This window comes from Ochlerotatus camptorhynchus, unplaced genomic scaffold (genome assembly GCF_037179485.1).
Source record: "Ochlerotatus camptorhynchus isolate MF236.1 unplaced genomic scaffold, CSIRO-AGI_Acam_v1.1 ptg000004l, whole genome shotgun sequence".
In the NCBI taxonomy this organism is placed as follows: Eukaryota; Metazoa; Arthropoda; class Insecta; order Diptera; family Culicidae; genus Ochlerotatus; species Ochlerotatus camptorhynchus.
In genome coordinates this window covers 564,812-577,777 of record NW_027040496.1, presented here as the reverse complement: position 1 = coordinate 577,777, position 12,966 = coordinate 564,812, and the positions used below count along the sequence as shown (strand labels likewise).

The following is a 12,966-nucleotide window of genomic DNA, read 5'->3' as shown; positions in this document are numbered from 1 at the left end:
TAAAGCTGCATACTCGGCTTCACACGACGACAGTGCAACGGTTTGTTGCTTGCGGCTTGCCCAAGACACGGTGTTCCCAAAGACCTTAAAGACGAAGCCACTAACGGATTTCCTATCCTCAGCATCCGATGCCCAGTCAGCGTCTGCGTACCCGACAAGTGCCTCGGCGTCGTCGTTTTGCTTGTACTGGAGCTTCAAGTTCTTCGTTCCCTTCACGTAACGGACCACTCTCTTCAGGGCTTGCCAGTGGGCCTCATCAGGTTGAACTTGGAAGCGCCCTAGGTATCCAACAGCGTAGCATATGTCCGGTCGAACACACAGCATCGTATACATCAGGCTGCCCAGCAATTGACGGTATGGATGCGACACAGGATTCGCAGCTTGTGGTGGCAGGAAACAGCCTTTCTCCATTGGGGTTTTGACATGGTTACAGTCTTGCATGCCGAACTTCGTCAGCACACGGTCCACAGCAGCTTCTTGCGCCAGGTACATGCATCCGGTGGCGCGGTCGTATCGGATCTTCATTTCAATGAAATGATTAACCACGCCGCAATCCGTCATCTGGAGCTTCTTGGAAAGAGCACGCTTGATCTCCTTCACCAGGTCCAGTCGATCGCCAGCAATGAGCAAATCGTCCACGTAGATGATTATGTATACCCCCCCTCGATCGTCGATCCTGGTATATAGACAGTAATCATGCCGGGAACGGGTAAAGCCGAAATCCAGTAGAAGGTCGTTTAGCTTGTTGTTCCAACAGCGGGGGCTTTGCTTGAGTCCGTACAGCGATCGATCCAGCTTGCAAACGAAGTTCGGCGGTGCTGCAACTCCTTCGGGTATGGCCATGTAGACGTCTTCTTCAAGCTCACCGTAGAGGAATGCGGTCTTCACATCGAGTTGGTGAACGTGCATCCTTCGGTGGGTTGCTACAGCAAGAACGGTTCGTATCGTGGCTAACTTTGCTACGGGGGAATATGTTTCGTTGTAGTCGACTCCGGGCTTCTGTTGGAATCCCTTCGCCACCAAGCGCGCCTTGTAACGGATCGGTTCGCCATGCTCGTCCGGCTTGATTCGGAAGACCCATTTCGATTTGAGCGGAACCACACCAGCAGGGCATCTCACCAATCGCCAAGCATGGTTGTCCGCTAGCGACTGCAGTTCCTCACGGACCGCTTGCTGCCAAAGAGCTACGTCGGCTCGTCCAGCGATCTCCTTGTACGCCTCCGGGACATCGAAGATTGAACGCTCGGCATCATCTCGTCCAACGGAACCGTCAAATAGTACATCGGAAACGTTATGGGGAACATCTGCAGAATGGGATTGCGCGGCAGTGAAAATTTTTCCAACCAGAAATTCTTTCAACTTACCGGGGAGTCTGCGCTCCCGTTCGCTGCGCCTCGGGGTTTCCATTTCGAGGTTTGAACCACGGTCTAGTTGCGAAGGGAGCGCTCCGGTTTCTTCAACACCGTCGTCTTCAACCTCGCCTTCTTCATCATCAGTCAGGATGTCGTCATGTTGAGCCACCAGCGGCTCATCGGGTTGAACGGACTGTTCAGGGGTTTGCACGTCTTCCTCATCTTGATCCTCGAACTCGTACGGAGCAACAACCAAAGGAGTTTCGTCACGGATCTGGGTGGCAAACGGAAAACTGTTTTCATCGAACTTGACATCTCTGGCTAGGAATAACTGCTTCTTCTCTTTGTTCCACAGGCGGTAGGCGTTCGGCGCATAGCCGATCATCACAGCAGGCTTGCTTTTCGGATCCAGTTTCTTCCTCTGTGCCGTGGACACCCAAGCAAATGCTTTACAGCCGAACACACGTAGTTTACTAACGTCCGGCTTGTGACCAGTCCACATTTCCGCAGGAGTCTTCCAATCAGATACCGCGGTGGTTGGACTTCTGTTCGTCAGGTATACCGCCGCTAGAACCGCTTCATTCCACAGATTCTTCGGAGTTTGGGCTTCAATCAGCATCGCACGCACCTTTTCGACGATTGTCCGATTGAACCGTTCGGACACTCCATTCTGCTGTGGTGTGTACGCTGCGGTTGGCTCGACTTGGATCCCCTTGGAAACGTACCAATCACGCTGGTCATTGGAGCAATACTCGCGCCCTTGGTCGACAGTCAGCTTCGAAATCGAATGTCCCAGAGCGGCACTCGCCATGGCCTCGTACTCTCGAAACTTCTGGAACACCTCGGACTTCTTCTTGATGGGATATACTACTGCAAAGTGCGTGTAATCATCAATAAAGGTGACGAAGTACCGAGAATCATCCCAAGCCGCTGGTGTAATTGGACCGCACACATCGGAGTGCACTCGTTCTAGAGGTCTTGTAGCACGGACTCTAGTACCCGTGAATGGTTCTCGGCACTGCTTTCCGAGAACACAAACATCACAAAAATCCAATTTATCTGGTTTCTCGGGAATACCTGTTACCATGCCATGCTTCGCGAGTGTCTGCAAACTCTTGCTCCCCAAATGAGCCAGTCGACGATGCCATAGGTTACCAGTCACAGCTCCACACATGTTGGCCGCCACCGTATCGACACGGAGATCGAGCTCGTAAAAATCGCCCCGCATGGGACATCTCGCAATCAGGTCACGACCTTGCTTCATGATCGCTTCCTTTTTCGTGAATGTGACATCAAGATCCGCTTTTGCCATCTTCTTCACAGATAGCAAGTTCGCTCGAAGATCTGGTACGAAGAGGACGTTCTTCAAGCTGATATAGCTACCTTCCTTGTTGACGCCGTTGATCGTGCCACTGTGCCGGGAAATCAGGGATTGATCATCCTTCGCCACGTTTATGACGACAGGGTGCTTCAGCTTCGTGAGGTCGGCGAAACAGTGCTTCACATTCACAAGGTGGTCCGAGGCTCCGGAATCCAGCTTAAAGGAAACTGCTCCCTCGTCCTTTGTTTGGGAGCATCTCCCGGTCATAAAAGCCACCGCCTTACCTCCAGCAGCAGCGTTAGCTTCAGCGCGCCCATCTGTCTTCAACTTCACACGACAGTCCTTGGCCTTGTGCCCCTTCTTCTGGCAACGGTTACACTTTCCGGTGAACTTACCAGGCTTCTGCTTCGATCCTTGGAATGCTGCAGGTTTCTCTTGGCAGGAATCCGCTGCCCGGTCGGTTTTCTTGAGCTCCTCGGCAAGAAGGCGCTCGCGAACAACATCCAGTTTTAGGTTTTCCTCACCTAGATTTTCCAGTGCCGTAACCAACGGATCGAACGACTCGGGAAGGGTAGCAAACAGCTGGGACACAATATCGTTCTCTTCAAGCTTCGCTCCGGCCAGCTTCAGTTGTCGGATCAGCTCTTCGAAGGTTTTCAGGTGATCTTTCACAGACGAACCTTCCATCATTCGTAGCTTCGCAAGTTGCTTCCTGACGAATGTCTGCGACGAGACGGACTTCTTGGCGTAGGCGGATTCAAGGCTCATCCACATCTCCTTGGACGTCTCCTTGTCCCGCACCAAATGCAGCAAATCGTCATGAACAAATGACGTCAGCAGGAACGCCGCCTTACCGTCATCTTCCTGGAACTTCGTGAGCTCGGCCGCTTCCATCGGAGGATCCTTCTTGATGATATCCAACAGCTTCACGGACTTCAGATACTTCTCCACTCAAAATTGCCAATTGTCGAAACCGGTGCCCGAGAACTGCGGGATCCCGTGGACCAAATCCTTGCGTGAGTCGCCCATAACCTCTTGATTGTTAGAAAGAACCGGAACAGCAAAGTTTAAAAGTAGAATGGATTTTATTTAACGACTAGCTTGAGTGGAGTCTTGAACAGGAATGAAAAGTTTTTCACCGTTGTTTATTTAAGAAAACTTAGGTTGCTAGGGGTGACGTTCGGTCTCCAAGGAGGTGATCAGCACACTGCGTTACCGATTTACTCCAACAGATACAAATTGCCGTGAAATTTTGTTGAGCAAAACAAAAACAACAATGAGTACCCTGTTATGATTATTCGTTTCGGTAACATTAGGTCACACACACAGTCGCTGTTTATGAGCAGTCTCACTAACACTTGTCCTTCAAAGTTCCACCTTTGATTGACAGAGGCGCTGTTATCAGTGACGTTTGACATTTGTATGGGAGAAGGGAATAGTTGTCAGTCTTCTTGATTTGTAGTCTCTGATTTTACCGAGCTAGATTAAGTGTGTAACTGTAAGCAGTTCGTTTTTGTTTGCTAATCTGGTTAAATATTACACTTAATTATCTTAAAGATAAATCTTCCAGCTCAAATCTTTGCAGGGGTAAGCAGTGGGACCATGATCATCACCTTCAATAACTTTTTTTTCTGTATTCGTCAGATTAGTATGTGGGATGCTTTCCCTAGAAACAATGAAAGGTGATTTGTTGCGTTGCCTCCTTATTTCACGAGCTGAAATCTATTAAATTGACCTGAAAACGAACCGACACCACTGATAAGTTCGAAATGTGCTGACTTGCTTAACGCTTCAGTGGCGCCACCATGACAAATTCGAGCACATTTCGAAGTAAAACCTTGTTTGCGAAGAATGTAATTGTGAGAGTTATGTCGGTTTGTCTGTTGTACAGCTGTTTAAAGACCTTTAAAAAATTATCGAACACGGTATTAAATTCAAAGTCTGTACAGAAAATCAATGTTGTTGTCGTATAATTTGGGCTAAGTAGTAGGCTGGGACAAGGGATACATAAAAATAATTTCTCGTTCCAGTATGATTTCCGGGGGCCTTTTGGGTCCTAAAGTATTTGTGCAAAATTTCAAGTCGGTAGGTGGAACTATATTTTAGCGCCAGCGGTTTCAAACTTACATAGGATTTTCTTTGATAAAACTTACTTTATCATATAAAAATCTGACGAGGTCACCCATTGTCCTCTAAAAATAAATCAATTCAATTACTCCCTAGAAAATTTTACAAGGAAACTTTTTTTTTCGAAGATTGCAAAACGGTCCGACGCTTGTGGAAAAAGCTATTTAGTCATTACTGATTGCTTGCTAACCAAACGAACTGCTCATTATTATTATTTTCTAGCAGCACTGCCAGCTGCTGTCAGCACTAGACAGTCACGTTGAGTGGGGGTTCACGTGTGCAAATAATCTTTGATTTGGATGAAACTTTGCCCAGGGTCATTTGGAAGCAAGCGTAATTTTTCGCAGGCGTATTTGTTTTGGCACACAATTTATTCAAATAATCCTACTTGGAAAAACTTCGAGTGTAGAGCAAACCCGCATAGGAAAAAAATGTAGACTGAACATTAGGCTTTACGAAAAATATATGCAGCTACCATCTTTACTTTTTCGTTGATTTCAACTTTTGAATCAAAAAAGCCAGGGCCACGTTCCATTCCGATAAGTACCATACACAACCATTTCATGGCAATCAAAGCGTAATGTTGGTCGTGAAAGTTGTGGAGATCTGCTCAATGATGACACCAATATCGAATGAAGCATTGCAATAGATATAGAGCCAATGTTGTATAATGCTTCCAAAGAGATTGATTATCGAAGTTTTCGCTACACATCCACGATTTAAAAAGCACGACTGAGTCTACCTGCCTTGTGGAATCTTAATCCTTTTGGAGGAGCTCCACCCATAAAGATAACAACCAATTCGAGGAGCTTCCGTAATCCGATCGTTGTTGTTTAATCAACAGCTGGTCGTTATAAAAGGCGAGGATTCCGTCCCTCCATGGTCTGGTTAAGGTCCTCAGCTCCGGATTATCCATAGTGGTCCGGAATTTTTGGTTGAATTCTTTTTTCAATTCATTAAAATAATCGAGGTTGTCCGACTTCGACTTAGCTCTTATACTTATATTAAATACTTATATCAAAAACGCGTTTGAACAAAATTTCGGCGATGTGATGCAATTATGCGGATAAACCAATCCAGTGGATTGAAATTAACGTAGTCTTGGATCCCCAATGGGCGTCAATGATCGATTTCAGACCTCGAGACATCGTCCCCGTACATATTATACAGTATTTAACCCTTTTTTTTCACAAACCGAAGTTCACCATCTTTGATTCCAAAATGGTGTCAATAATCGATTTCTAGCAGGCCAGTGACAAGGCCTATACCAACAGCAGCGTTTGACAGTAGGCAGCATGTCCCGGGCTCAAATAATTTATTTTGCTGTGCTAGGCCCACTGTCACAGTAGACCATGTTGCCTACGCGCCTGTCACTGGGCTGATTTCTAGCCTCTACAGGTCGTGCCCGTTCCATAAATATCCATATTTAGGAGTAATTTACACTTTTCCACATACCGGAAGTCGCCATCTTCATAAAGTTCAACCCATGATTTTCTATAAGTGCTTTCGAAAAAAAAACCAAAGAGCTCTAGGACTAATTTACGGTTGTTCTGGATTTTCCAAAGGCCACCCTGTGACCAATAGGGTATTTTTTTAACCCCAGAGGGGGGTTCTGCCAGCAAATTTTGTTACGGAGTTGGCTTACAATTCATATGTACTCAAATAGAAGCAATTAAAACAGATTCCAGTAAAAAGACTAACAATACAGGCAACGAGAAAAAAAAAAACAATCTGGTACATCAAAGTTAGGTAGGGTTTTGAAAGAGATCGGAGCTCCACCGTAGGAGGGGTAATCCCCCGTCCGGTAGAGATGTACCGTCAGCCAAAAGAAAGTTAAAAGGACCTAAATATTGTTGTATAACCCAGCGTCCTTGAGGAAATAAATAACTGTCGCTATAGTGGAAGGTTCGTCGCCCGATATGTCCCTAATGCTGTTGGGAAGTGCGTACTGCTCCCTTAGTTGTTGGTATTGCGGACACAGGCATAGGATGTGTTCCACCGATGCAGTGGTTCCGCAAACGTAGCACATTCTGTGTAACTGCGTCCCACCAAAACTATGTGAGATCCTTGTATGGCCTGTCCTAAGACGAGAAACCACCTTCTGGTCCCGTAGTTTCGACATATCCGTCCACTTGCTCGTCTTCCTTTGATTCTTCGGATGAAGAGGGATTGGAATTGGTACCACTCTGCTTCCCAGGCTTCCCACATTTTGCTGACTATCCATCGCTTTATGTCCTGTGGTGGCACTTCGTCGGTGTAACGGGGGCCAGCTAGTCCAGACCCTGCCAGGCTGTCGGCTTCGCTGTTTCTTGGGATACCGCAGTGCCCAGGGTTCCAGGAAAACACCGTGTTCGGAGGTGTGGCCTCCACAATACCCTGTATCCAGGGGTGAGTCATGGTCTCCGATGTAAGGGCTTGTATCACGCTGTACGAATCGGATAGCACTAGTATGGGCCGGTCCGAGGGTGTTGTAACGGCAACAAAGATGGCCGCAGCTTCGGTGGAGAAAACTGAGCATTGTGGTGGTAGGCTGCTACTCATCGGTGCTGAAATTCCGGTTACTCCAATTCCGACCCCGACTCGGGAAAGCGATCCGTCTGTGCATATGTGGGCATGGGTTGGATAGTCCGTGCCTAGCAGTTCGGCTATTGTTCTCTTCAGCGCTGCAGAGTTATCTCCAGCCTTGAACCTGCTTTTGGAGGTATGCGTCAACTTTTGTCTCCGTACCAGTGGACCTTGGTCACTGGGGGGAGCTCCGAATTGGCAGTCATGCGGAGGAGTCTGTTCCCCTCATCGAGGAGAAAGATCCTGTCATTTCCGGAGGTCATTGCGGTAAAGGCAGCGGCTTTCGTTGCAATAGCTGCGGTTATACGATGGCGGAAGGGCAGAATACCCGCTTCGATGCATGCGGCATCGGTGGGCGTTGACGGAAGAAGACTGGAGACAATCCGAACGTAGGTGTTAAAAGTTGGTGCTAGTATCTGCACGAGCTTTTCGGTGGCGATGCACGTCATCTCAAGACCGTACAGTAGGCGACTATCGATGACGGCTCTTGCAACCCGGAAACGAGTGTCACGATTGTTAGACCGGTGGGGGCGAGAGATAGTGCGGATCAAGTTGATCCTACTGCGGCAGTTGTTCTTGATCGCCTTAAAGTGTTGCTCGAAGTTGAGGGACCGGTCAACAAGTACCCTCAGAATACGGACCGTCTTCTTCAGTGGTGTGGGCTGGCTTTGAACTTTAATAGGTAGCCCGCTGACACGGTGCCGGAATGGACGCTTTTGGTGTCCGAAAGCTGGAAACCTACCGCGCTGGCCAACCTGGCTACAGCGGAGACTGCTGCCTGGACCTTGATCCTGTTGCGTGCTGCTGTTGGGCCGGTAGTTACGATAAGAACATCGTCTGCATACACGAAAATGTAAACATTTTTCGGCAGTCCTCCGAAAACTCCGTTGCCCAATAGGGTCTATTTTCCGAATTTATTCTTGTGAGTCTTCTAGAAGAACTTAAAAAAAAAACTGCTGAACTCTAGGTTCAATTTTATTAACTGAGCACTTCTACTAATGTTCCGAATTATTTAGAAGCTAGCCCAGGTTCCGGTCACAAGTCCGAATTCATTATAATTAGTCTTCTAGAAGTGCTTTCGAAAAAAAAACACAGGTCTCTAGGCCCAGTTTCATGAATTGGCCATTTTCGCTGTTGTTCAGGACCTTCCGAAAGCTCACCCAGTAGATTCCTGTGTCCATTTTCCGGCAACAAGTCCGAATTCGTTCAAATGAGTTTTTCACTTTTACCCGTGTACGTGTTCTCGAAATAATCGCAGAGCTCTAGGCTCAGTTTCATGTATTGACCACTTTCACTGTTGTTCGGTATCTTCCGAAAATCACCGCATGACCCCGGGCTTAATTTTCCGGTCAGAAGTCCAAATTCATTCTAATGAGTCGTTCTATAAGACGCATTTCGCGCCAAATCGTATTCGGAGTTGGCAGCACCCTCTCAGATTTCAATGAAACTTTCTGGATGTGTGCAACTTGACTAAATATGCCACTTTGAATACAAAGTTTTTCCAAAATTTATCTAGACTAACATTTGAGAAGGGCCAAACTTTTTCTGCCGATTTTTTTCAAAAAAATATTATGGAAAAATGACAACTCCTACAAAAATGTGTTGTATGGATGACTTTTAGGAAATTGTCCATCGAAAAAAAAATACTGGAAAAAATTTCATTTGAGACCTACACTGAAAAAAAAAACTTTGCTAGTCTGTGTAGATTTCAGTCAAAGCATGGATTAGAAGCAGAATGGCATTTTTTTGCAACGTCTCATGGAAAAGGTCCCTGTGATGCCAGTGGTGGCACTCTCAAGCGAATGGCAAAGAGAGCTAGTTTTGCTCGAGATTATGGAAACACCATTACAACTTCACGAGAATTATATACTGGGCAGTTGAACAAACAGATAAAAAATATCACAAAACTACGTTTCGAGTACATATCCACTGAACAGTACATCGAAATGTCATATATAACAGCACAAATACAATATCTGGCACATAGAAATTCCACAGTTGTGTGTCTATAACTGGTGACAAAGTAGCGGCAAAAAGGTATTCTAATTCAGAAGATGAACCAAAAATATTTTACTTGATTGGAAAAAGGAAAAAATAGCATGTATGAAAATAGGTTTAAAACATTGAAAATATATAAATAAATGATATATGAAAAATCTTGTCTTTTTTCTCGCTCATATTATCAAATGTTGCATCAGTAATAGACAACAGAATAAGGGAATGATATTTTTTTAACAAGGTCTACATGTCCAAATAGTTTTATTGATTTTTGAGAGGATGCTGTCAATTCTAAATACGATTTGGCGAGAAATGCATCATGAACCCTTTTCATATGAAATTCTCGATTTATCAAAGTGAACTTAAGTGCTGATAAGACAAAATTGAATCACAAATGGAGCTTCATTGGGTTCTGAGATGATTTTGAGCTTCACTGGTTTAGTTTTGTGTAAAAAGGTACGTTAAAAAAATCAGTTCAGACATGAAAAAGTTTTTGTAAGAAAAACTTTTTTCCTTAAAAGTTCTTATCTTGCGAGGCTTGGACGGATGGTAGACTGGGTAGTAAACATAATTACCTATCTTGAGGCAAAGTTGCATCTTAATCAAACATAACCATTTTTTTTTTAAATCGACTTTAAATTTAAAAAATTGATTGTTTTCAGTGTAGGTCTCAAATGAAATTTGTTTCAGTATTTTTTTTCGATAATTTGGTCAATTTCCTAAAAGTCATCCATACAACACATTATTTTAGGAGTTGTCATTTTTCCATAATATATTTTTGAAAAAAATCGGCAGAAAAAGTTTGGCTCTTCTCAAATGTTAGTCTAGATAAATTTTGGAAAAACTGAGTATGCAAAAGTGCTTATTTAGTCAAAGTCTACACATCCAGAAAATTTTATTGAAATCTGAGAGGGTGCTGCTAGCTTCGATTCGATTTGGTGCGAAATGCGTTCAAAAAAACCGCAGGACTCTAAGACGAGTTTCATAAATTGACTGAAGTTTTACCTAATCACAGAACAACCTAGACATTTTCAGTTCACGTTCGTCAAACGAAATGAGCATTGTTTTCTGATTATTTGTTTTTTCGTTAAGCCTAATATTTAACCTTGATTTTTTTTCTAGACGGTTTTGCTCTACACTCGAAGTTTTTCCAAGTAGGATTGTTTGAATAAATTGTGTGCCAAAACAAATACGCCCTTGTGAAAAATTACGCTTGTTTCCAAATAACCCTGCGCAAAGTTTCATCCAAATCGAATATTCTTTGCGCATTGACCTTTTTGACGTTTAATCGTCTTTCTCTATCTAGCACACATGGATCAATGGACGGTTTTGTTTTCCCACTAATTCGTTTCCCGTTTGCTCACACTCGTTTGATTTAAATGGTGCAGTGGTGTGCGCCGATTAAACGTCAGAAAGCTCTACACGGAGATGAAAAACTACGCAAAATTAAGTACTTTTCCCTCAAGTTTTGATGACAATATTACGCATTTTCGTGCACAAAACTTACGGAATTTTTGGTTTATTTAATAGATAATAAAAAAAATCAATAATCAAAAATAATCGCGAGATATTTGCGATCAATGATATAAATTCGAGATTTGTTGCTTTTTCTAGCGTCCTGGAGAAAACCTTACCTTAATTCGAAGTGTTTTTGGTTAGTTGACAAGGTCATGTGGTATTCGGTCATTGCGAGCATTCTTATGTCCCACTTCAATACTGTTACGCATTTGACCACACACGTTTGGTTGCTGGGTACATTATCAAAGGGCCGGGTTAATTTTCTTATAGGCAACCCTCCAGTTTGATTCATAAACCCCAAATATGAGTCTGTGCAACAAATGCTAAATATTGATGAAGGTTTAGAAGCCGCGAAAATGGCCTATAAGAAATCTAGAACTGTTTTCAAAATGAAGTAGTAGGAATCCTGTAGTACGGAAATGGACGCAGATTTGATCAAAACATTCAATTTATAAAAAAAAAACTCTTCAATTTGTCCGCATATAATCCCCAGAGTCTCCAACCATGATGGTCCACTCATATTCCGCCCGGTTGAAGTTGATAAAAATTTGTAATTCAAATCATAAACCTCATTCCGAGAACTTGGTCAATGGCTTTGTGGATTTTAAATTGGCTGGTAGCGTCGCTGTCGTTCCCATCACATGTTTTGAATCGTTCCTACCCAGATGAAGACGGGCTAAGCGGAAAGCTTCGATGAAAACATAAAAATGCAAAATCAACGGTGGGAAATTTGAATTTTTCTTTCCCTGTTCGAGAGTGCTTTCCGGTGAATTTTCCTGGGAGAGAAAAAGAACGGGCACTAAACGGGGACGATGACTTACCTGCAGCGAACAAAATTGCTTCAGTCCAATTAAATTGTTGCGAAATACTTTTGACGGCGAACGACACCGTCGCGAAGGATGGCACAAACTTTTCGGTTTGCTGAAACGATACAAAATGAAAGATAGGTTAGCTTTGTTGTAATTATGGTTCCGCTGCACAGGGACACGTCATCTCCAAGTTAAATTAGCTGGGGATTAATTCATATGGATTTCATTTCGAGGAAACATTCTTTCTCACAAGCGGGAATTTATCCACGACGGATGCGCTCGGGCAAGACTTTTGCTAGTGGTAAAGTTTTCCGTGAAGCCTTTTAGCCCATTTCGGCTGTGTGTTGTTTTTGCCAATTAAAAGTTGGTTTTCGCATCACGGGAATAAATAATTAAAACAAAAGTTTGTCTCCTCAGACTCATCATTTTTTCAGTACCCTTTTCAGAAGACTCTCGGTGGAATTTTGTTTGTTGATTCGGGTAAGGAAATGAGCTTTCACGTGTATTTGGATGTCGAGGAAAGGTGACTGTTGCCGCAGATGGTCTACTGACTCTAGAGCGTTTTATTTTTTTTTGTCTTGGCGGCAAAGTTTGGGGTTTCCTTGGCTTTTTTTACTCTAATTTGAAAACAATAATGATTAATTACGCTGTTTAACAAGGGGTTGCATCTCACTGTGAAAAAATAATAAATAATTGATGTAGAAATTCATGGAACACTCCGCATTAAGCATTACATCCTCTCTCCTTTCTTTGGCTTTTTACATCCCTACTGAGACGATATTCCGGCCCTAAACTCAGTGTTCTTTGAGCATCTCCACAGTTATTAATTGAGAGCTTTCGATGTCTGTACCATTTTTGCATTAGTATAATTGTGTGGCAAGTGAAATCATACTCTTTGCCCAGGGAAGTCGAGAAATTGTTGAACCCAAATAATTCCTAGACTGTACCGGGACTCGAACCCATTCCACTCTCACAAATTTTACGAACGAAGGACCAAGGCGGAACAACAAACAAAAAATTCCGAGGGTGTATTTCCACGGCGTATCAGTTCAAAGGATGGAAGATCCGGGGGTTAACAACATGTAAGAAATTATCAGGGCTTATGATGTTTTATTCTCAATTTCACGATAAAGAAAACTTTTTTGAGTTTTTAGTGATGCATGATGATAGATTACACTATTAACTATATGTCAAGCTTATAAAATCATCCAGGAAATGGAAAGTCGCGAAATAGGATTAATTATTAGGTCATCAAAATTCCGAAGCGATTTTCTCG

At 43.7% G+C, this 12,966-nt stretch overlaps 1 protein-coding gene across 1 annotated transcript in view; it reads right to left on the bottom strand.

Moving 5' to 3' along the window:
• LOC135714821 (uncharacterized) overlaps positions 1-12,966 on the bottom strand; it is a 464,202-nt gene that overhangs the window by 247,516 nt on the left and 203,720 nt on the right. The window contains exon 4 of the mRNA XM_065238233.1: positions 11,703-11,802. Coding sequence (XP_065094305.1) covers positions 11,703-11,802 — 100 coding nt within the window. The remainder of the gene's footprint in view (positions 1-11,702; positions 11,803-12,966) is intronic.